The 23,204-nt window shown below is 52.6% G+C and overlaps 8 protein-coding genes across 8 annotated transcripts; 4 read left to right on the forward strand and 4 right to left on the reverse strand.

Annotated features, from left to right (window-relative positions):
• Nucleotides 1-2,165: 2,165 nt before the first annotated feature.
• LRP88_00751 (ubiquitin-specific protease UBP14) lies at nucleotides 2,166-4,756 on the forward strand (the record flags this gene model as incomplete). Its single annotated transcript, XM_083237456.1, has 4 exons — nucleotides 2,166-2,193; nucleotides 2,311-2,378; nucleotides 2,467-4,559; nucleotides 4,612-4,756. The coding sequence occupies 4 exons, from the start codon at nucleotides 2,166-2,168 to the stop codon at nucleotides 4,754-4,756; spliced, it is 2,334 nt and encodes a 777-aa protein (XP_083105961.1).
• Nucleotides 4,757-5,190: 434 nt separating this feature from the next.
• On the reverse strand, nucleotides 5,191-6,150 carry LRP88_00752 (spindle checkpoint protein MAD2; the record flags this gene model as incomplete). The annotated part of the gene is made up of 6 exons (XM_083237457.1): nucleotides 5,191-5,550; nucleotides 5,600-5,745; nucleotides 5,797-5,825; nucleotides 5,875-5,913; nucleotides 5,967-5,992; nucleotides 6,055-6,150. The coding sequence occupies 6 exons, from the start codon at nucleotides 6,148-6,150 to the stop codon at nucleotides 5,191-5,193; spliced, it is 696 nt and encodes a 231-aa protein (XP_083105962.1).
• A 221-nt stretch (nucleotides 6,151-6,371) lies between these two features.
• LRP88_00753 (uncharacterized protein) lies at nucleotides 6,372-7,416 on the reverse strand (the record flags this gene model as incomplete). Its single annotated transcript, XM_083237458.1, has 2 exons — nucleotides 6,372-6,746; nucleotides 6,916-7,416. The coding sequence occupies 2 exons, from the start codon at nucleotides 7,414-7,416 to the stop codon at nucleotides 6,372-6,374; spliced, it is 876 nt and encodes a 291-aa protein (XP_083105963.1).
• A 960-nt stretch (nucleotides 7,417-8,376) lies between these two features.
• Nucleotides 8,377-10,270, forward strand: LRP88_00754 (RNA-dependent ATPase DBP3; the record flags this gene model as incomplete). The annotated part of the gene is made up of 3 exons (XM_083237459.1): nucleotides 8,377-9,903; nucleotides 9,956-10,068; nucleotides 10,117-10,270. 3 exons carry the CDS (start codon nucleotides 8,377-8,379, stop codon nucleotides 10,268-10,270), a joined length of 1,794 nt encoding a protein of 597 aa, XP_083105964.1.
• Nucleotides 10,271-10,291: 21 nt separating this feature from the next.
• On the reverse strand, nucleotides 10,292-12,030 carry LRP88_00755 (glycolipid translocation protein; the record flags this gene model as incomplete). Its single annotated transcript, XM_083237460.1, has 2 exons — nucleotides 10,292-10,364; nucleotides 10,418-12,030. The coding sequence occupies 2 exons, from the start codon at nucleotides 12,028-12,030 to the stop codon at nucleotides 10,292-10,294; spliced, it is 1,686 nt and encodes a 561-aa protein (XP_083105965.1).
• Nucleotides 12,031-14,635: 2,605 nt separating this feature from the next.
• Nucleotides 14,636-16,789, forward strand: LRP88_00756 (uncharacterized protein; the record flags this gene model as incomplete). Its single annotated transcript, XM_083237461.1, has 3 exons — nucleotides 14,636-15,751; nucleotides 15,801-16,067; nucleotides 16,118-16,789. 3 exons carry the CDS (start codon nucleotides 14,636-14,638, stop codon nucleotides 16,787-16,789), a joined length of 2,055 nt encoding a protein of 684 aa, XP_083105966.1.
• A 309-nt stretch (nucleotides 16,790-17,098) lies between these two features.
• LRP88_00757 (uncharacterized protein) lies at nucleotides 17,099-18,883 on the forward strand (the record flags this gene model as incomplete). The annotated part of the gene is made up of 1 exon (XM_083237462.1): nucleotides 17,099-18,883. The coding sequence occupies one exon, from the start codon at nucleotides 17,099-17,101 to the stop codon at nucleotides 18,881-18,883; it is 1,785 nt and encodes a 594-aa protein (XP_083105967.1).
• A 331-nt stretch (nucleotides 18,884-19,214) lies between these two features.
• LRP88_00758 (uncharacterized protein) lies at nucleotides 19,215-20,039 on the reverse strand (the record flags this gene model as incomplete). The annotated part of the gene is made up of 1 exon (XM_083237463.1): nucleotides 19,215-20,039. One exon carries the CDS (start codon nucleotides 20,037-20,039, stop codon nucleotides 19,215-19,217), a length of 825 nt encoding a protein of 274 aa, XP_083105968.1.
• Between the last annotated feature and the right edge of the window lie 3,165 nt (nucleotides 20,040-23,204).

The raw sequence follows: 23,204 nt of genomic DNA on the forward strand, positions 1-23,204 counted from the left end.
GCAGTCGAGTTAAAGAGCCAAGACCGGATAGACTAGAGTAGAGTTCCAGTTCGTTATTGAAGATACGATGACGTTCGCAACTTGTATTAAAACATTCGGCCCAGTTTGCCAATCACGGCCTTGCCGATCTCCTCTGCCGAATGCTTTGGAGGTGGTGATCTGGCAGAGTGTCCCTCAAACTCCTGCGGGGTTGGCTGCCGCTTTGGAGAGAAACGCGGGGTGTTACTCAGGATCTGACCAACAGGAACAAAATGATATGAAATGAAAAGAGATTGCTCAGTTCTTGGATGTGCTTCTTTGTTGCACAATGCTTGCTTAACCCCGCAAAGTAGTGGCGTTTATTCTACGATAGGCTGGGGGAAGTGGGTGAGAATCTGGGGTATTGGGGCATTTACGGATATAGACCCGAGCTCGCGTTTGAGAGTGTCTGTACCTAGTGTTGGCTCATTCAATGAAGCCTTCTATTCCAATAATGGTCTTTGACACATTTATCTCGATACGTATTTCTGCAGCTCGTCGAGGTCCTCTTTACCTTGTTTCTTATCTAACTCTTACGACCATGGCTTAGCTGGCTAGTTAAACTATTGTGTATCAAGAATGTAAACAGGCTGAGGCTTTGCTCGTGTGAGCCAAAGCGACCTGTCGGTTTCACTATTTAGGCTCTCAGCACATTTGGAATTCCTATAGCAAGGGTTCTGCATATCCAGAAACTCCACATTGGCTCTTTCGGAAACCGTGTAGGAACGAATGCGCCGTATTCCCTACAAATAGCCTAGAGTCGCATTGCAATTTCGGGTAGACAGCGAAGCTATTTGTATAATATTACTTACAGCCCTGGAGATGTTGAGACGGCGAGTCTCATTGCGCGGAAACTTGGGTTATGATTGCGAGCGGCTCGGGACTTGTGTTGAAGTTGTGTTCCTTGCGCTCCTGATATGATGGAGCATGCGAGCCCGAACAGTGTTATTAGGGGATAGGATGGTGCCGCCATGAGCTTGTGCGAGGCCATCACTATGCCAAATGAACATTATTCCAACGTACTCATAAAGGAGTAGCCACAAAACTGCCCATTACTAACTGTCTAGTAGTCAGGTGTAATTGGTCTCTCATCTCGCATGCCAAAGACTTGACTGGCTTGAAGACTAGGCGCTACCTTGTGGCATGGCCTAGTATCCTCTCTGGGAAATGTTACCTTAAGGGGGGATTCCCTTTCCTAATTTCAGAAAGTAAATATGGACTATGAGCCTCGAGGATGTCACCATTATATCTTGATGTAAATCTGAGGCAACTAAAGGCATCAGCGATAGGGCAGATGTCCATTCTCAATCGCCCTCTAGGAGGCTGCCGACAGTGAATTGCCGCGAAAGCCCGGTTTGTGCGTCAACAACATGTCTCATCTACGAACTCGGAATAAAGGCGTTTGTGCTATAAGAAATAAAGAGATTCTCGTGTTGAAATCAATGACCTTCTCTCATTTTCTTCCACGCCCCATCACTGCTCTTTTGTGTTCATGGATGGTTTGGTACTTTCCGAGCACATTATGAAACACAACCCAAGCTTTATCCGATGTTATTCACTGGAGAAAAAAACAGAGATTCTCGATGAAATGACCCATAATTGCCACCAAGAAGCTTAAATACCCGATATGACTCCCCAACATCATACATTTGGAATCAATTCAACGCTCATAAGCCTCGAAGAGCCGGTCATGCTGGAGTGCTGACTTACCCCAGACCAGTCAGGGTCAGGTTGCCGTAGCCATGTGTGAGCCGACTGACTGCAGCGAGAAAAACGCACGCTTCTAGTTGGAGCCCTCTCAGTTTGTGTGATACATGACACGTAAAATGTAACCCTTCAACAGGACAAGACCTCATGAGCGAATGTTCCAGTACCGTCTTGCATGAAGAGATCTGCTACGCCACATCTGCGCCACAGGCCGATGCTGGATCGTGGCTGAAATGCCCCGCCTTTGCTAACACTTCCCCAGGCAGGAACCGAGCTCCAGTGACGTGTGCTACCACCCATCGCTGAGCTTCCCTCGTGGCTAAGGATTGATTCCATTCAACATCGCCCACTTGACAGAGGACAACTAAAAAACTCTTCTTTTCTCCTGTCGCTCTTCTACTCTAAGCTGCAGAGAGAATAACCAGAGAAGCCCGCCTATCATGGCTTGTCCTCATCTTGAGTCGATCGGTACGTGAGCTCTTGAAAATGACCCCGCCATTTGATCTGCCGTTGATCGAGGCAGCTCTTTAGCGAGCTTCACGAACAACCTAGAGTTGGGTTGAGGGCGACTAACGTTACCTCTAGGACTCAACCCCCCTACTCCAGCTCAGTCTGTTTATCGCGAAGACTGTACCCAGTGTTTCGACTCGATTGTAAGACCTCCCACTCGCCGCTTCACGTCGAGCCTTTGCTTCGGTTCCCATCTTGTCCAGCGCATGCTCACCTCAGACTCTGCAATAGGATGACCCTGCCGGTCTCGATGTCTGCCTCCAGTGCTTCAACGGCGGCTGCGCTGGCGACCGCATGCACAACAGGCTCCATGCTGCCTTGAAAAGCCACCCTCTCGCCCTCAACATCCGCCGAACTCGAAAAGTCGTCGAACGAGATGAGCCACCTGCCAAAATGTCCAAGCTGGCCATCGCTGCTGAGACTGAGGAGGATCGATACGACACTGCCTTGTCCGTCAAGTGTCTCGAATGCAATACCGAGCTTGACCGAACAAGCCCGAAGCTCGCCCCCTTGGTTGACAGCATTCTCAAGGCCAACACCTTTTCTCGAAAGGAGGAGGTCAAGGCTTGGGAACAGGAGTTGACCAGCTGCGAGCACATCCTGATGCTTCAGCAGCATCCTTCGCGAAAGATTGAACAAGGTGTCTTGGGCCACTGCTATGCATGTGACTTGAAGGAGAACCTCTGGCTGTGCCTGGAGTGTGGCAACCTGGGATGTGGTCGCAAGCAGATGGGTGGTGTTGATGGAAACTCGCATGCTCTGGCTCACTCGGACGAATCTGGACATGGGGTTGCTGTCAAGCTCGGGTCCATTACTCCAGAGGGTACCGCAGACATTTACTGCTACAAGTGCGACGACGAGCGAGTCGATGACAACCTGGGCGAACATTTGGCCCACTGGGGCATTGTGCTAGCGGAGCGCCAAAAGACTGAGAAGAGCTTGACGGAGATGCAAATCGAGCAAAACCTCAAGTGGGACTTTAGCATGACAACCGAGGACGGCAAGGAGCTCGTCCCCCTCTTCGGCCCTAGCCTGACTGGCTTGAAGAACCTGGGAAACAGCTGTTATCTTGCCAGTATTACTCAGTGTCTTTTCGACATGCCCTCGTTCCAGGAGAGATATTTCCGACCGAACGATGATCTTCCGATCGTCCAGGATCCCGCAGAGGACCTGGAGACTCAACTACGAAAGCTAGCCGATGGACTTTTGTCTGGCAGATACTCCAAGCCTGATGCCGACGTGGGTGGAGATGGCATCACCCATCAGAAGGGATTGGCGCCAGCCATGTTCAAGCATCTCATCGGCCGAGGACACGAGGAATTCTCCACCATGCGACAACAGGATGCATTTGAGTTGCTACAGCATCTCTTCAAGCTCATCACCCGATCTCAACACCAAGGTGGTCTCAAGGATCCTACAGAACCATTCCGTTTTGCCCTTGAGCAGCGTCTCCAGTGTTTGGGCTGCAAAAAGGTTAGGTATAGCAGCACTGAGCAAGACAACATCTTTATTGATGTTCCCCTGGAAAAGCTCCCCGCCGAGGAGGGCTCAGATGGCCCAGCAGCTTATAAGCCCGTAACTCTGAAGGAGTGTTTGGACAACTTTACGGCAACTGAGAAGGTCGAGCTGACCTGCTCTGCTTGTGGAAGCAAGGATGGCTTTGTCAAGCGATCCCTTTTCAAGTCTTTCCCTGATACCCTGGTTGTCAACGCTCGAAAGATGACGGTGGTCAACTGGGTTCCGATCAAGGTGGATGTGCCAGTCATCGTGCCCGATGAGCCTTTCCCCCTGGATAGCTATCTATCACAGGGACTCCAGCCCGGAGAAGAGCAGCTGCCTGACGAGCCAGAGGCCAAAGCCCCGGCCTTTGAACCCGATGCGACAGCGCTGGCACAGCTGGAGGCCATGGGCTTCCCTCGTAACCGATGTGAGCGTGCTTTGCATGCCACTGGAAACTCGGATGCCAACGCCGCCATGGAGTGGCTCTTTGGACATATGGAGGACCCCGATATTGACGCTCCTCTCGATCTTGGTGGACAATCTGCTGGAGGTGATACAGCTGACCCTGAAAAGATTGAGATGCTCGGAGCCATGGGCTTCGGCGCTCCTCAGGCCAAGAAGGCACTGAAGGAGACAGGCGGCGACGTCGAGCGCGCTGTTGAGTGGCTTTTCAGCCACCCAGATGACCAGGGAACCTTTGACGATGACACGCCTACTGAAGGGGCCGCATCGATCTCAAAGGAGCCTGCTGGAAGTGCAACACTCCCTGCGACTTTCCAGCTTCGGTCGATTGTGTGCCACAAGGGCACGAGTATCCATGCTGGGTGAGTGATGACTTATGCATACACATAAAGAACACTAGCTAACTATATCTAGACACTATGTCGCCTTTATCCGCAAGGCGTTGGGTGGCGCCAACACTCCAACCTGGGTACTCTTCAACGACGAGAAGGTGGTGGAGGCGCACGACGTCGAGGAGATGCGCAAGTTTGCCTATGTGTACTTTTTCAAGCGGGTCTAGTCGAGACATACTATCATGAGAATTGGGCGACGATTGTGACGAGGCGTAGACGGTTTTGCTGATAGGCTGGATGGTTGCATCGAGACGGTGAATGGCGTGTTGGTGATGAAGGGATAAGAGTTAGGATGAGGTTCATGGCATCAAAATTTGAGATGACCATATTTTGATAGACTTGTAGAAGCAAGAAAGACAATTCGCGAGGATGGTATGTTTGCTATGTGGATTAGACGGCAGAACATTCTTATTATCTAATATCGTACATCTATCGCTGCCGTTGAAATGTTTGTACATAAAGGCATGATGCCCCTCGCGCCTTGTAACGCCGTTCAGGCCATTCCCTGGAGTATACCAAAATTCCTTGAGCCAATTGTACCCCCCTCTTAATTCGGGAGCATCCTCCTCATTACTTGGATACATCGTATCTCACCCCTCTGCTATTCCATAAAGCGATAGCTCACCAGCGTATCGACACGATGGTTGGCAGTACTGAATCCCCTCAGCTGCACCTTCTCGCCGTTCTCAATCTCCTTGGCGTCCGAGTCACCCCACTCGACGGGCACCTCGCTGTCGGCGTCGGCGTAGACGAGCACGTTGAAGGTGCAGTCGCCGTTGAGCTGGGGGAGGAAGGTGACGGACGCAGTGATCTGGCGGAAGATGGCGGCGATCTCGGACTGGATCTCAGCCTCGGTCTTTTCGGCAGCGAGGGGAGTAGCGCCAGCAGAGGCTGCGTTTTCTTGGTCGGCAGTGGAGGACTTGGACTTGGACTTGGACTTTGTCGGCTTGAAGATTTGGACCTGGAGATGGGTTAGAAGTGTTGGGGATAGGGGGGTATGGATGTCGTACGTCGAATTGCCAGCGCTCGACGTGCTCGCCTGTGTCTTTATCTGTGATGACGATGACAAGCTTGGAGATCTTGCCGCCGACCATCCACTTGTCGAGCTGGGACATGATCTTCTTGATGTAGGCCTTTACCTGGTCATCGGCCGAGACTTGTTCGGGTCAGTCGGAGGGATTTGGATGAATCATCGAGGAATTTGTACCTAGCATGTTGAGGCCATATTTCTTGACGCTGGGAAGAGTCAGTTTGAGTAAAGAACAAGGGGTAGAGGAGGACGTACGCTGTAAAGTCTTCAGCCGGGTAGACACCTCGTTGGAAGCTGCAAGCTGGTTAACGAAAGAACCAAGTACTGTTGGAGCTTTATGCGCATACAGGATGGTATGAATTGAGTATTGAAACTATTACCAAGTCCCAAAGTTAGCGATGCGCATTGCTGAATGTGACCTTTATGCAGACGTACGAATTCGGCAACCAGTCGGGCGCTACCCTTGAGGGAGAGCTTGTGGACCTTGGACTTATCCTTGTCCTTGCTCTTTGATGCTTCCTTTGACGACATTTTTCTGAGGGAAGTGCGGTATCGACGGCGTTTAGCTGGGCGATTTCTGGCTGATGGCGGCGGATTGGAGTTTGGAGATGGTCGGTTTTGTTTACTTGCGGTTGCGGGGTGGAAAAGGGACCGGGTGGTCTGTGCGGCGGGGTTCACCGAGCTCACCGAGATTCACCTTGAAACAGGAGGCATGTGTTTGAATGTGAACTTGAACCATTACAAATGCAGCATTAATTCGACCCAGCGGAGTAGTATACACTAGGGGGCCATTGAGGGATCTGCGGCCAGTCGTAATAATCATACCCATATTCACCATAATTGTACCGGTCATAGTACTCCATCGGATCAATGCTGCTAGTTGCAACAGAAGTCGACCATGAATCATCCCAATCCTGCTCTTGATTTCTGTTACGGATGACCCACAGGGCCCAAGACCTGAAGAACAGTCCGATGCTGAGAAAGAAGGGGATTAATTGCGCCAGCGTCTCGAATTCACTAACATTGTCGATGCGATTCCAGTATATGGGGAGCTCGATGGCGAGAACCAAAAGGGTAAAGACAACAAGGCCCGATACTACGCGAAGAATGCGAAGACGCTTGATGTGCTTTTTTCTAGGGATGGTCAGTGGGCTGGGTTTCGAAGTATGAACATCCTCACCTGATCCTCCGTTGAGCTGTGCTCGAAGTGTCCGGAGCATCGCAGTATGAACCCAGAAAGATGAATCCCGCGAGCATGGCAAGGATGCCAATGTAAAAAATGGCACTTGCAATGACATAGCCCCTATTCTCCAAGTCCACCTTTCCCAACACGAAGACAACTTCCCAACAGCCACGATCCAACCGCGGTAGAAACGTCGTATAATACCATGCCCCCATGGCTGTGTTGCCCGCCAGGATCGTGAGCGTCATCAAATTGTAAAACACCCCATGGTCCTCCTGTGACAGAAAGAAGGGATCCAGATGAGGCTGACACCTCGTGAGTAGCTGCCAGATACGCAACGGGATGAGAAATAGGAAGAAGCCCATGGCGAAGAGAAGAAGGAAGTAGACGTCAAGAGGATAGAGTTTCCCCTGGGCCGCGCCAATTATGAGGGCTGTCAGTGCCGCAGCGGAAGAGAATACGCTGACGAAGCGCATGTCTGTGAGGTGTTCTTCTGAGAGGAGCTCGATTATGAGAGAGCCGAGCCATTGGATATAGAATGCGGTGCGGATGCCGACGCCATATAGTTCTGGCCGGCCTGGAAGTAAGCAAAGATTTGAACTATTCTCATCCATGGGATATAAAGAGTAGCTGCATCAACTTGAGACAAAGAACCCAGGTCAGGGTGCAGATCTCCGCCATGGGCTGGGGTCTGGCATACACTTGTATGCCATCTTCCGTATTGGAGACATATTGCAAGCTCTCAGATGCGTAGCTATCCTGCAGAGAGCAAGATAGACATGTGCATGGCAGCTTCCACAACTGACGGGCCGATGCGATTCAGAGGTAGTCCGACACTAAATGACAAAAGAGCACTTGCTCGCGAGAGGCGTACATGAACAACTGCAGCGCCATCACCTGGTGGGGCCATATTCTCTGGAACCGAGCTCCTTGGCCAAGGTGGGTGAAAGCCTAGAGCCTCGATACTGGCCATCTCGTTAACAAAGCGGGCGAAGGTCTGCCGTTCCCAGAGTCGACGTTCCAGCGGGAAGATGCATCCACGGAGAGGCCTTGTGACAGCTCTCTATGTATGACACCATGCCATTCTCGGGTGCCGACTGAAGTGACAGATACGGGGCATTGTTACGCATTCGAGAGCCCCAGAGTTGCGGATTCTCGTCGTTGAAGTTGTAGGTTCCTAGACTCAAGACACAACAGGGCACACGTGTCGCGGAGTGCGTGAACTGTGAACCCAAGCCGGTCGCGTCGTGGGGTACGGTGAGCGTAGAGCAAGGCAACCGAGGTAGCATCAATGAGAACAGGCAAGTCTTTGCTTGGACAAGTCAATGATGTCTGACTATTCTTATCGATATCCAAGTCTGGCACTTCGGGAGAGGAAGACGGCACGGAGGTACGTACCAGTCCGATCGGCGGTGGAAAGTGGAACCTAGATAACGGCTCGCTTATCGATAAGAAACTTTTTTTCTGCCGCTCCAAGAACAATCCCACGCAGTTTTTCGCGGCGCATCCTTCTCTGCGACAACTCGACCGCCTTTCAATAGATTCCTCCACCAAAGGAATTCCCCTCTTTAACAATGGCTGCAACAAAGCATCTCCTCGCCGAGAGCGAGGAAAACGGCGTCGACCGCCCCTCCAAGAAGACCAAGATCGCCGACGCCGACGAGAAGGCCCGCTTGAAGAAGGAGAAGAAGGAGCGCAAGGAGAAGAAGAGGGAGAAGAAGCGCAAGGCCGAGGAGGCTGCCGAGGCTAGCGCTGAGAAGGCTGACGACTCTGAGGCTGAGCGCGCTGCTGAGAAGGAGCGCAAGAAGGCCAAGAAGGAGAAGAAGAAGGAGAAGAAGAAGCTCAAGGCTGCTGAGGCTGAGGCTGAGGAGTCTGTTGAGCAGAATGGTGATGTCTCTGAGGAGGCGCCCAAGGAGAAGAAGTCTAAGAAGGACAAGAAGTCCAAGTCTTCTTCTGTGTCGAGTGGCGACGCCCCCGTCACCGGCGCCTACTCCCAGACCATCAGCCTCTCCAGCGTTCCCCAAGCCGACGTTGACAACTTCCTCTCCACCAACCAGATCGTCATCACCGACCCCAAGTCCGAAACCGTCTCCCTCCGACCTGTCCTGGAGTTCCACCACCTCCCCGCCACGAACCTCCTCGAGAAGAAGCCTTCGCCTTTCGCCAACTACAAGGCCCCTACCCCCATCCAGGCCGCCTCATGGCCCTTCACCTTGTCTGCCCGTGATGTGATAGGAGTTGCCGAGACGGGTTCCGGCAAGACGATGGCCTTTGCGCTGCCTTGTGTTGAGGCTGTTTCGGCGATTAGCGGAAAGGGCACCAAGGCGGTTGTTGTCTCGCCCACGCGAGAGCTTGCCATGCAGACCCATACTCAGATGGCTCAGGTCGCTGCTCTGAATGGTCTCAAGTGCGTGTGTCTCTTTGGAGGTGCTTCCAAGGATGACCAGCGTGCGCAGCTTCGCCGTGGTGCCGACATCATTGTCGCTACTCCCGGACGTCTCAAGGACTTCATGTCTGATGACACCGTGGATCTTAGCCAAGCGGCCTTTGTCGTTCTCGATGAGGCTGATCGTATGCTGGACAAGGGTTTCGAGGAGGACATTAAGCAGATTCTGGGTAGCTGCCCTCCTCGTGAGCAGCGCCAGACACTCATGTTCACTGCGACATGGCCCCAGTCAGTGCAGGCCCTTGCTTCATCCTTCATGGTCAGCCCCGTCAAGATCACCATTGGATCCAGCGGCAAGGAGACTGCGGGCGGCGCTGTCGAGTTGCAAGCTAACGCGCGAATCTCACAAACCGTCGAGGTCCTTGAGCCCAGGGAGAAGGAGTTCCGGCTGCTGCAGCTCCTCAAGGAGCACCAGCAGGGCAAGCAGAAGAACGACCGTATCCTGGTGTTCTGTCTGTACAAGAAGGAGGCCACCCGTGTGGAGAACTTCCTGAGCCGCAAGGGAGTCCGCGTTTGTGGCATTCACGGCGATCTGCGACAGGAACAGCGGACAAAGAGTCTCGAGGCGTTCAAGACTGGTGTGACTCCCGTTCTTGTTGCTACTGATGTTGCGGCCCGAGGTCTGGATATCCCCGAGGTAAAGCTGGTCATCAATGTTACAGTATGTCTTCTTTTTACATGTCCGCGAGCGGTTCTAACAGTTCTAGTTCCCCTTGACCATCGAAGATTACGTCCACCGTATTGGACGAACTGGCCGAGCCGGCAAGACTGGCCAGGCCATCACCTTCTTCACAGTGGAGGACAAGTCGCACTCTGGCTCGTAAGTATATGTACCCTCACGCACCGACCAATGACTTACACTCTACAGCCTTGTCAACATCCTCCGAGGTGCCAACCAGCCTGTGCCCGAGGACCTCCTCAAGTTCGGAACCACCGTCAAGAAGAAGGCCCACGACATGTACGGCGCCTTCTTTAAGGACGTCGACATGAACCAAAAGGCCACCAAGATCACGTTTGATTAAGTATAGGTATTTACGGAGCAACTATTGTTTGGCGGCTTTGCGACCACGGATAGAGTGCAGACACTCGAGGATAAAACGGCGCTCAAAGAACAAACTGCGATGATTAGATGTGTCCAAAAGTGTTTTTTGTATGGATTGTAGACGTACATGAGGAGCAATAATGGGACGGCCGAGGCGGCGACCTTGATGAGAGATTTGATGGGTTGGTCCTCTGCGCTGTCGAGGACCTTGAGTTGCTTGAGAAGTATAGCCGTAGCAAGGGAGAAGGTCACTGAACCCTCCGGGAGCAATGTCTTGATTTCGAAATCGGTCTCGTGTTTCTTGAAGAATCGCTTGATGAATGCGCCGCTCCAGACGATGCGGCATGCCATGTTGATGATGTTGGCTAGCACGAGGCCGATGGCACCCAGAGGGAATACCCACATGAAGAGGAATGCCGAGGCAGCAAAGGCGACGGAGAAAGCGCCCATCCAACCAGATTGCTGGTGGACCTCTGCTTCTGTGGCGACGGATGCCACGAATGACTCTGTGAGGCCGTTGAGGGCGAGGAAAGGGATGTAGAAGCAATATGCTGCGAGTACGTCGCCAGCCCCTGAGCCGATCCATCGCTTGCCGGCCACGATGGCGAGGAGAGGAGGAGCGGCGAATGGTCCGATGTTGATGATTATGGATGAGAGAAGGATGTAGAGTCGGAGGAGGGTGCGGAGGTTCTGCTTTGCTTCATTCACAGCTGGCGAGGGCTTTGTAGATTGCTTTTCACCATCTCCAGTGGGAGGGGTTGCTGTAGGAGTCGACAGGAGGCGGGAGAAGTAACTGCGGCTGCTCTCCTCGACCGGCTGAAAGAGTAGACGTGCTAGAAGACCGCCGTAGTTGTTGGCGAGGGCATATGCGCCTTGAACCTCGGCGGTGGCGAGGAGAGAGACGAGGAACGTGTCGCCCTGGGTTAGGAGATGCTTCACCACGCTCTGAGCCATCATGCTCCCAGCAAGACTCATAGTTTGCCGGTCAAAGTAGGATCCCCAGAAGCGGCCATCCTTGGTTGAAACAGCCTTGGGGAGAATAGAGAAGCCGATCGTAGAAGCGAGTTGATAACCAGAAATGAGATAGACGAGGAGAAGAGATGCGCCATAAGTCATCTGGCCGAGGGCGAAAGGGAGAACACCAATATCTTTCTGCTGCTTCGATGCCCAGACTGCAGAGCTAAAAACAACAATGCATCGTAGAAATGTGGCGATGGACTCTGCAGCTGCTCGCGTGCCAAACTGGAGACGCATCTGCATGAGGACAAAGCAAGGCTCAGAGAGCAGCTCAACCATTGCCGCCAGACCGTACAGATACAGCGACTCGACGAGATACGGCGTCGAGACAGCCGTACCGCTCGGAAACGCGAGGTACATCCATCCTAGGATGAGACTGACGACGCTTCCTAGGCCAATGGCGAGATATCCGAGGTTCACAACGGCCTGGCTTTCAACCCTCGCTGCGTCACTGCTTTTCGTGGTGTTTCCCACTGTGCCTTGCCGTTGAATAGCCACACGGAGACTCTCACGGGCGAAAAATAGGACGGAGAGGTAGTAGACCTCCAGCTGTGTAGATAGACCGAGGAGTGGCGCGGTGAGGTAGCGCAGGAGGAGCTGGTTGGCGACAAAGGTGATGAGGCGCGATGCGAGCTGGAGGATGATGAGGAGAGATGCACCCTTGAGCATGGAGGCGCTCTGAGGGGGTGAGCTCGCTTCTTGGGGCTTTGGAGATGGCGACATCTTGGGCCCGGGGTGTGAGGTGGCTGTGATGAGTCGAGTTGAGGTTTGATATGCTGGTTCTTAACACGTGGAGGCGCGATCCAGATCTGGGGCATGGTGTTTTGGGGCTTCAGTGGGTGAGCGCTAATTTACAGTGCTTCTCCTTCCAACTTTTAGCGGGCTGCCAATGGATCCATGTTCGTCCGGCTCGTCCATGTTCAACCTCGCCCAACCATGATGGGGATAATCTATAAACGTTCTCTTATTCGCCTCTAGTTTTTATTGACATGAGAGAGCTCTGTCAGTGTGGTTCAAAGATACTTAAAGCATCCTCGTAAGCCAAAATTCAGGTGACATGTGTCTGTGTTAACAACCCGGGCGGGTTAAACGAACGGTTGGGTTACACGATGCCTTTGTGCTTCACCCGACCACCCAAGAGTTACCGCCCGTGAAATCGATGTTCATGGCCTTGTGCCTATGGGACTTTTGTCACTTGAGTTTTAAGAATGTTGCAATCACCGCTAGGCAGAGAGTTTCATAGGCTCCAGAGGTCTATCGCGTGTGGCTTACGCCATGCATTGAGGCTCAACGCTCACCAGGATAGAGGGCCCATTTGCTGGCCTCACTACAGGGATTGGCTTGACTTCAAGTATTAATTCTCAGTCGCATGTTTCTCTCTTTGCAGTGCACAAAGTATCTGACTGGAGGCATACAAGCTAGGACTCACCTGACGAAACTAATCAGATTACAAATGCTCAAAGAACAGAGTCAAAGCCTCTCTCGCTTCTGGTTAAGCGTGTTTGCTGTTGGGAGACGTCAGACTCTGAAGGATCGGCGGTCTAAGCCATGATTTCCGTTCTTGGGGGCGGAAACTCCATAAATAGCACGCGGCAACGCCACAGAAGCTACCTAGGTATTGAATCGTCCAATGAATGGAGGAATTTGGGACTTTATCATGGCTTGTGACGTATTGATCTAGATTATCTAGACGCGTTGATGATTATGAAACAAAAAAGGACCCTTAGGTTGTGGGCAAACACCAAAGCTGACGAGGTGAGATGAACATGGATCGTCGGTGCATGTCAGCGGCAATCCACCCTCTCGGGAACGATGGGCGATTTTTACAAATGGAAATGGTCAGCGAGGATGGAGCAGATGGTCTCTTATTGTTTTGAATACCCCGGGCAAAGTTTGTGTGGTGTAACATAGGCTGAAACTCATCGTCATAAACCCATGATTGAGATCGGCATATTATCGACTTGACCTTAAGAACTTCTTCTTTCTGTGATGCTGTGCCTGTCTGTTGGAATGAATTCGATCCTAGACTAGAGGTAAACAGGCAAACAAATTGTCTATTTTTATATCCTTCCATTTGCCTCTCGTCACGCACCTCAGCCTCTTTCTTTGTCGACCATTAACCCACAACACGGCAACTCAGCCTTACATGTTCCCCATGGTCTCAAACCCCTGTCCAAGTCCCTGTCATTTCCATTCCTAGACCTCTTTACTCAGCAAATCCTTCCTCCGCCCCAGAACTTGATTCGTTGAATGCGTACGACGAAAGCGGGCTTGTCAGAGTTCCCTTGCAGTCAAGACTAAGAGCTTGGGGCAAGACATTGTGTTTCTGTTTCCCTCATCCGTCGTCTTTTCCTTTCCCACTCCCTTCTTGTTCCAATTCCTTTGAGTTGCGCCGTCACCCCCTGCTTGCGCCACACTTCTAACAACCTGAATTGAGCGAACCGTCGAATCCCTGCGATTCCCACACCATCGCAAAGAGAAGTCTGACATGGGGCCAACGCCTCAGCTTCGACTCGACGAAACTTGATGTGTGTTTGTAACAAAAAGAGGGCCTACTCTCTCTCACAATGGCCGATCCCTCAAGGCCTCTCACCTCTCCTGACGACACCGTCTCCCCATCACTGTCATCAGCTTCGAGGAGGGTGGCGTCCCCGAGACAGGCGGCTCTGAATCTGTTTCGCGGAAACAGTGGATATCAGCGCATGCCCTCCGGCGGCGACCACGAGATGGTCGATCTCGACGATTCCGGCCCCTCTTCATACGCATCCGGACTCGGCATCTCAATGAGACCGGGCCCGCCTCCGGCTTCAAGATCAAGTCCACCAGAGACACCTCGTTCGCACCACGGTCTTCTTGGTTCAGCTTCTTCAGCTGTCGCTTCACCGAATTATCCTCCAGAACCATATCTAAGTCCTAATATGGCGAGGACCAGCAATCAGCAAGGCACGGCGGAGCCATTCTCAGAGATTTGGACTCCGGCTGTGCCTCACCCAGCTTCATCACTAAGTGGAAATCCGACAGAGGAATCTCAGAATCTCAAGGATGCACCTAATACACAGGCCCGTGATTTCAACTCACCGTCTTCAAACTTGGATGGGCAAAGCACTCCGACTGTTGTAGGGCCGAGGGGAGAGGTGATAGATGACGACTTTGACGACGATACGTTTTATAAGAAATTCGGTAAGAGAGATTCAAGTGTTGCGCTCACACAAAGCTCACGTTAATAGGCGAACCTCCAAGTCACTGCTCCTCCAACCAAGACATTCACCAAAGCAGAACAAGATGGCTCTCCATTACGATCTACGTTCTTTCTCTTTACTCAACCGTCATGAGCGGTATTTGGCTCGTCACGGCCATCGTACAGCCCCGATGGGGTCACGGCATCTCATCGAAACACGGCCTTGTGCCCTCGACAGCGACGACAGTGGCTGCGCTTCTCGCAAAAACGATTGAAATGTCTTTTGTGACAGTTTTTGTCTCCTGTCTGGGCCAAGTCCTCACACGAAGGGCGTTTATCCGCAAGGCTCAAGGAATGACACTTGCAGAAATGACGATGCGGAATTGGGTCATTCAGCCAGGCTCTCTCATCACTCACTTTGAAACCCTCCCATCTTCGTCAATGACCATTCTCGGCATGTTGTCCCTGACGGCCACATTCGCAGCAGCCTTCTACACCACCGCCTCCGATGCCATGGTCTCTCCTAAGCTTAAGTCTGGAGGTTGGGAGACTAAGGAGCTTTCGGGCTATGTGCGCGCGTCGTATGCCAACGCGCAGTACGTCTCTCACGACTGTCCCTACCTCTTCAACATTGATAAGACCGACATCCACGCGGCCGAGTCGTGTATGAATGTGCAGTTTTCGGGCCAGTCGTACCGCAACCTCTTGAGTTTTATGGGCACATGGACAAACATCAACCAGAACAGTACCAGTGTTGGAAATGACCTATCGAAGCGACCGACGGGTACGACGCTTCTCTTTGACAACACTACCATGATGTCGACTTGGATCGAGAGGGAGCACAGCAACGTGACGGCGCAGTACGAAGAGACAGGGCGAATCATTAATAATGTCACACTCGCCCTGCCGCACCCCGGCGTCTACGGCGCCGCAACCCTGCCAAAGAACGGCATCCTTCAGCCAGACGACCTCGCTGGGGTTGGAGAATACGCCGTCCGAGCTGGAGTCGTCTCACCTTCTGTCAACGTTCTGTGTGTCGACGCGGACAAGAAGGACCTTGCCCCGCTCGTTTATACGGAATGGCCTAACGCACTGGTCAACAGGACGGATGTGGGCGATCAAGTCACGGGGTGGGATGGCTGGGCTGGTGAAGTGCCTCAACCGACCAAGAAGGGAGGAAAGCCTGAATATCTCAACCGAACAGTCCTTGATGACATCTTCAAATGGGGGCCCAAGTACGAGCGAAGGCCTCCAGTGTTCCAACTCGTATGTTGTTGTATTCCTGTGCACAATATCAATTGGCTAACAGCTGCAGTATCCCTACGACTATAACCTTCTCTCCAACGGAACCGTTTTCGAAGCTGACGCCATCTATATGCTGGGGAAGTCGGCAGGAAACAAGAATTACACGCTCTGCCAGCTGCGCTCCTGGGTCTCTCCCAACTGCTCCACGCAGTTCAACATCTCTGGTACAGCTGGAGCTAACATGGAGGCGCACTGCGAGGATGACGAGGACGAAAATGCCTACCGTCAGTCATTCCCACCTGACCAGGGTTGGTCTCCTCCTTCTCTGGACTGGAAGGTGAGTTATACTTGGCATCCATGAGACATGCAAGATACTAACAGAGACAGTGGCTCGCTGATCAATGGCGATTATCCATGGACCTCAACGGCGGTGCCGTTAACAACAACGCTTCCAATGCCCGTATCCTAACCCAGCTTGCCCTTCACGAACCCAAGCTCCCATCAAACCTACCCTCAATGGCTGAAGCTGTAGCCGTCTACTCAAGCGCCCTCATCATGATCAGCGCCATCGATACCCCCTTCCGGCACTACTGGGACTACAAAGCGCCCAACAACTGGGTCGAGAACGGCCCTGGGTTCCTTCAGACATTCAACGCATCGCTCATCACGCAACAGTACACGTCAGGCCACACAAACGACTGGCAAAACATTTTTTACGTGGTCCTCGTGCTCGTCTTCGCCATCAACCTCTTCTGTCTGTTCTACTTCATCATGCGGTCCGGCCTGGTGACCGACTTTACCGAGCCGCAAAACATGTTCTCGCTGGCCGTTAACAGCCCGCCAAGTTATGCACTCAACGGCAGTTGCGGAGGAGGACCTGAAAAGAGGCATCTTGTGGTGCCGTGGAAGGTGGCTTTCGCTCCAAGTGCAAACCACTACTTCTTTCAAGATACGGCGGGTGGCAAGGAGCCATCGCAAGGGTTGAGCACGGCGAGGGAGTATGGTCAGCCAAGAGCGAGCAGTTACAAGAGGCTGAGTTCAAGCAAGGGATGGCTATAGAAGTTTTTCTGGGAAGCATCGTTGGGCGTTTGGGTGTTTGAACATGGTGTTGATGGGTAAAGATTCAGGGTAGTCGCTGTCCGTAGCTCTCCTCGCAGAAGGCGCACCGGGACATGAATGGTGGCCACTTCCTCAAGAGAACAACTCTTGTTGCCCTCTTATTCCTGAGACCCCCTCCTCTTCCATCTCTTGAACTTGACTCTTTCATCAACCCAACATTCTTCATCGCTTGAACTTGATTGCTCCATCAACTCAACATCAACCCAACATTTTCTTTCTATCACCAGAATCACAACATCATCATACATCATGTCCGACGTTCAAGGTTTCCCCCCATCCGCGAGTGACTACATCCTGTCCGAGGACATGTTCATCCCCGACGTCGCAAAGGCAACCGACCCCAAAGACCGCGCCAGGCGCCAACGATCTGTGCGAAGAGTCGTCAAGGCTTTTGACAGAGCCAAGCGCAGCATGTCACTCTGGAGCGTTTCGATGTTGTGGAACTACCTCCGGACTACAGACTGGGTCTGCGGCGAGAGGGATGCTTCAAAACACCCCGAAGGAAGGCTCTTGCTTGAGCAGGATGCGTCGTCAAGGTGGCCCATGGACTGGTACGGTCGCCTCTTTGTCGTTCAAGCAACCTGCCACAAGACGGACCAGCTCGAAAGGATTCACAGAGAACATGCCAGTCATTGGGGCTGCGCGTACCACGAGGACCGGCCGTTCTACCCTGACCTCTACCGTGACAACAGCAGAAATAGTCGCCGTCCTGGTTCTTCTGAATATTCTGTCGCCCTGTCTAAGTGGACTCAGGACTCTGCCTACTCTATGGAACCCAACCGGGGTAGAAGTCCACCTCGCCCCAGATCTCAGTCTCCAACTCTAGCCGACTACGACATCATAGACCCTCACCATCTTGAAGAGGCCATGCCTCCTTCTGCCGTCAGCCAACCAACACGACCTGATCGGACCAGCCCCGAGGACCCGCCTGCTCAGGTTGACCTGGCCATGCCTCCTCTCCTCAAGCAACAAACACAACCAGTTCACACGAGCCCTAAGACCTTCCCACGGCCTAGTCACTCCGGTCAAGCCTCGTCTTGTTCTGTCCTCAACCAACTGGCAGATCTTGTTCCCACCCGCGACAGGGCCATAAGTCATGACGGCGTCAACCAGCTTCTCACTAAATCCCCAAGTCCGTATATGCCGGCCTCTTGTACCGACAAGGAGCCAACCCAACCTGCTAGCACCAACCCTGAGATCCCACGTCCTGCTCAACCCGGCCTGATTACGCCTGCAGAACTAGGCGACCGGGTTATAAATCATGATCCCTTCAAACCCTTTCTCAGTACATTCCCGGACCTGTCTATTCCAGCCACTCTCCACACCAACCAGTTAACCCGACCTGCTCGCAACGGCCCTGAGATCTCACGTCCTGTTCAGGCTGATCCAGCTATCCCTCCTCCAATGAGCCGAACAGCAGTTCCAGCTCGCCCCATCTCCCAGGCCACCTCACGTCCTGGCCACTTCAACACAGTTCTGCATCCCTACGGTTTTCCTCCCACTGGGGGCATGATAGGTCCCAACGGACACCTTCACACTGCAATCCCAAACATGCCTCCGCCAGCCTCTCACCTTGTCGACCGGCCTGTGCATGTTCGTGGCCCTCCCAGCATGGTTACAAATCCCCACGACATACGACCATGTTCTCCTCGCCATGGCGACCCGCCCATGTTCTGGTCTGGCCGTAATACTGGGCCTGTCGGTTCAGTGCTGGATGTACAATCCTGCATTATCCAGGCTACGCAAGCTGCGCAACAGGCAATCGAACTTTCCCAGAGGTCACTGCATCACGTTCGGAGATTGGAAGCCTTTTCAACCACCATGTCGGACTATGTCCAACAGTCGGCGCTCCATGCCCGCCGGTCAAGAAACTACATGGATGGGTCTGCTGCCGTTACTAAGGGGATAAAGGAAGAGATCCGCGGATCAATGGCCAACAATGAGGCGGCCGTGACTACAGCGAACCGAGCCTTGGGCCTTGTCGAGAGACTGCGCAATGCCTTTCAACTGAGCCATGAGAATGAGGCGATGTGAAGGCGGTCTGGTTATGGAACATCAGCTATGTATAACAGTGTGGAACATTTCGGTGCATCCGAAGCTCAAGTTGCCTGGAGTGGAATCGAGTCTTTGTAAAGCGTGTATTGTCATTAGCGATTTGAGTTAGGAGAGTAGCCATAATGTACTGTTAGCCATGGGCTAGTGCTCATTCCATCCCGCAATTGTTTGACCTTTGCCCTCCTGGAGCTCTCAGTCGCCAGCCTCCATGGCCCCTTTCCCTGTGAATCGTTGTCGTAGATTCCATGCTATCAACTGCGCCTAGTAGCGCCGGATCGTGCTCAACGTAGCTGAATTCTTCGAGGTGCTCTCAAGCAGTTCCCTGCATTGCTTGGCAGGGTTGGGCCTGGGCCTGGTTTGTGTTGACGCTGTTGGGTCTGACTGCGTCTTGGACAACACTGGGTGGGTTGGCGGCGTCGACGCGGCTCACCTCTTGTTTGATTTCATCCTCGTTCTGTTGCGGCGTAGCTGGTTTGGCGACTTGGCCAGCTGCCTGGGCGTTCTGGGCTGGCTTCGAAGGTTGTTTGCCAGCGGGAGCACCTGCGCCTCCAGAGGGTCTCAATTGGAGGGGAGCTCGATCATGTCGTGGAGCCGAGCCCATGGCATGGGTGTTGCGGGACATGGACGCCTGGCTCCCGCCCCCAGACTTGATAGGGGTCTTGCCGAGGAAGAGGAGATACTCCTTGTTGGGATCGTCAATCTTAGGGTACGTGAGCTTGTCCATGTTGAAGAGAACGCCCCAGTGAGCAGAGAACTCATAGAGAAGTCGAACAACCCAATCCTCAGGTCCCCAGATGGCATGACAGACAAATAGATGAGGATAATACAACCGCCCGTGTCCGCGGGTAGGTATCAGGCCTTTGAGGCTGCGGAACAGGGCGTAGTTGGACGGGTTGCGGGCGCTTCTGAACCATTCGCCGCGGCGGATGTAGGTGTATAGCTCCTGGCGGGTTGAGGGAGACATGGAGGATTTGATGTTTTTGTAGGCTTTGAGAACCTTTTTGACACATTCACGGCGCCAGTTCTGGGCGCTGGGTCGGGGGGCCATCATGCCGATCTGGGGTTCGAAGTGCTTCATGGTGAGGGGTTCCTCGCCTGTGGAGGCGCCTGCGGAGGGTGTTGTCTTTTGCGCCATTGTGGGCGATGATTGAGTGGTCTTGTTGTGTGTTGCTGAAGGAGATTGGAGAAGATGAATGGTGGAGGTGAGGAGGTGAATTGGAGAGAGATGGAAAGAAGGTTTTTGAGGTGAGTGCTCAACAGGGCCTCTGAATCACCATCACTGATGCTTTTCAGCGTGCAAGAGGGATTGAGGGGGATTGAGCCCTGGAGTTGCGTTTGGTCGAATCGGATAATGTGAATCGCGACTGATCCTGAGCTCAAATATCAAAATTCTGAAGCCATGACAAGGAAGCCTCGAAACATACCGTGGGCGCAGTGGTGGATTGCTGGCGATTGAGGTGTCCCACTCGAGACTCATTTTGCACGCGTATTAACTCAGACAAGAACGACTGATGTCCGTATATGTTGGTGTTGTGCAAGGCCTTGGCGAGCACTTACACCAGAGTGTGCCAAGGACTTGGCAGGGCGATTACCACGCTACAACCCAGCGAATCAGATGTAACAAAAGCTTGAAGAAACAACGCCCAAGTATGCTCAAATGAGAAACCAAGTTCAAAGTTCGTTTGGTACCCAGAAGTTGTACAAGTTCCAACTCAGGCCTGGATCGGATGCTAGCGAGGCACTTCTATGGAGTAGCTTAGCGATGAGGTCTGAGCGGGGATGGCTAAGAGACAGTACTGCAGCCCAGGGAGATCATGAAACAATCACAGTGTATGAGTATTTACTTTGAGCTACTCACGCCAAGATACCGTCCCTCAAGTCGCAACAAGTACTCCAAACTCCAGGACAGCTGAGCAATGCCGACACTGCCAATGCCTCGACTTCCAGGATGACCACATTTAGGAACAAGGAATGCGCATATTGAAGAAGAAACGATCGGGAAATTCAAGGGAGGGATGGGGGGTTTTACTCCACCGTCGACAAATCGAGAGTGGCTAATGGTTGCGAACAACCTCGCCACTGAGTTCTGATTCCAAATACAAAGAGCTCACCAAGCGAATTGGCTCGACATTGGAAGAGCACGGTAACTCCAGGGATGCGGTTGAGTTCCTCTTCATTCCACACAACCATGGTGGAATAGGCCCAGCATCAAAAGAGGCTTGTAGTGCAATGAAGGCAAAGTCAGGGGTTGGCTGTGAAGTATGGCCGAGCAAAGACGGGCATAACTCTCACGAAGCCATTATTCAGCTGTGGTTAACTCAGTGCCTTTGTTTAAAGATAGAGTTGTCGTCTAGTACTGGTCCTGTTAACAGAATCTCATCAGCGGGGTGACGAAGCTACCCTGATGGTTTCGCGGATTCATGGCCGAGCAAAGGTGAGCGCAAGGGTCATGAAGCTATCGCTCAGCAGTGGTTAACTCGGTTAAAGAGAGATTGTAGAGTATCGGCCCTGTTATAATCTCATCATCGGGGTGATGAAGCTACCCCGATGGTTTCGCACAGTCAAAAGAGACTTGTGATGTAATGAAGGCAAGCCAGGGGCAGGGTGCGATGCATAGACGAGCAAAGATGAGCCCAGAGCTCACATGAAGCTATCGCTCAGCAGTGGCCAACTCAGTGTCTTTGTTCAAAGAGAGAGTCGCAGAGCACTGGTCCTGTTAAAATCTCATCATCGGGGTAACGAAGCTGCCCCGATGATTCACGGATGCAACGGGTGATGAAGTCCATGTGATGGGAAGAACTTGACAAGCACACGAGACTCCCAAGTCTTCGAGGCCTCGTAATTGCCTGCCTGAATACCAGCCCAAACTCCACTTCAGCTCTCCAGCAAGGGGCCGGATACCTTGACAGTCCAGACTGCGGAGTGTGGAGGTGTTGGGGATAGCGTCCGAGGCAGCACCGAAGCTGTCGTCCCATTCCCATGCGCGGCTCCGCAAGCCAACATGGCCATGATCATGTCAAGCATGACGAGATGTCTTGAAACGTTTTCGAGTATCAGCTCAGTGGTGGTTTGTGGTCAACGGGCCGACCTCGAGAAGGAGGGTTGGAGAACTCAACAACAACACCACAAACTCCCATCATGCAAAACTTCTCCAACAGACAACATCTAGTCTTACGGTAGGTTGCCCTCCTCAGTTTCGAGTGCCGGTCTAGACGGGCCTGACCCCACAATGCCGCCGAGCCTCAAGGACAAGGAGGTCCTTGATCGGATGCTTTGTCGAGATGTTGGTCTGCTCTTTGGAGTCTCGGAGGAGAACGGGACCCACGAGTAAGAGACTGCCATAGGCTACAAGACCCTTGCGCCCGTCCAAACGGTGCGCCCTCGGAGGCTCCGTCCACACTCGAAAGGAACAGGAAAGCCGTCATTGGTGTTTGACGAGATGTCGGCCCGACAGGTGATTGGAAGGGGGTGATTTTGAGTTTCGCGATCGCCAAGTTTTCGATCCATCGTCAGAATTTTGGAGAGAATGCAACCCAACCTACAGGACTTGGAGATCCTCGTTGCTTCCCCTCTTCTTCATCTCCAGGATAATACAGGTTGCGGGGGATAAGACAGCCCATGGGGAATCAAGGTCTGGGGATGCAAAGTGTCAAAGGGTGTTAGTCGAGGTTAGGATGCTCCTATGATCGGGATGGCCAAGGTACTATCTCGCCACTTACGCCAACACCTTTTGACACTCTTACTCTCAACGGTCATGACGAAAAGGCTGCTTCACTGGTGCTTGAAGTATCAATGTTGAAAATGGCTTCTAGAGTTCTTCAAATGTCTTGCATGCCCTGCAGATCAAACGTCTACCGTTGATCTCTGCCTCAACAATGTCATTGTCTCTCTCAAAAGTAACACAGAAGTGTCTCTTCACTGGGGAGAGTCGATCCAAAGTTAAAATTGGCGCCATGGATAAGGGTTTCTCTCGAGTACTCCAAAGGGAATGCCGCCTCCAAGCTGTCTCCCTCCCACCACAAAAAAAAACAAGAATCTTACACCTGATGGGTGTAGACAAACTCCAGCTGACTGGGCAGCAAAGCGCTCAACAGGGCCTGCCACACAAAAAGCTAAATGAAAAGACCTAGTGGACGTGCCGTAAAAGGGCCGAAACGGTCGTTGGTCCTCGCGCGACGCTATTCCGGAGGGTTTTGGCCTGAGCGGTTAGACTGACATGCATACTCTCACAGGATCACAACGAATTCATCACTTGAACATGTTGGAAAGCATCAAATTGCTCATGAGAGTGGCAAATCGA

The sequence above is a fragment of the Fusarium phalaenopsidis genome (assembly GCF_050370095.1).
Source record: "Fusarium phalaenopsidis strain FUZ10S chromosome Unknown contig_32278, whole genome shotgun sequence".
NCBI lineage: Eukaryota > Fungi > Ascomycota > Sordariomycetes > Hypocreales > Nectriaceae > Fusarium > Fusarium phalaenopsidis.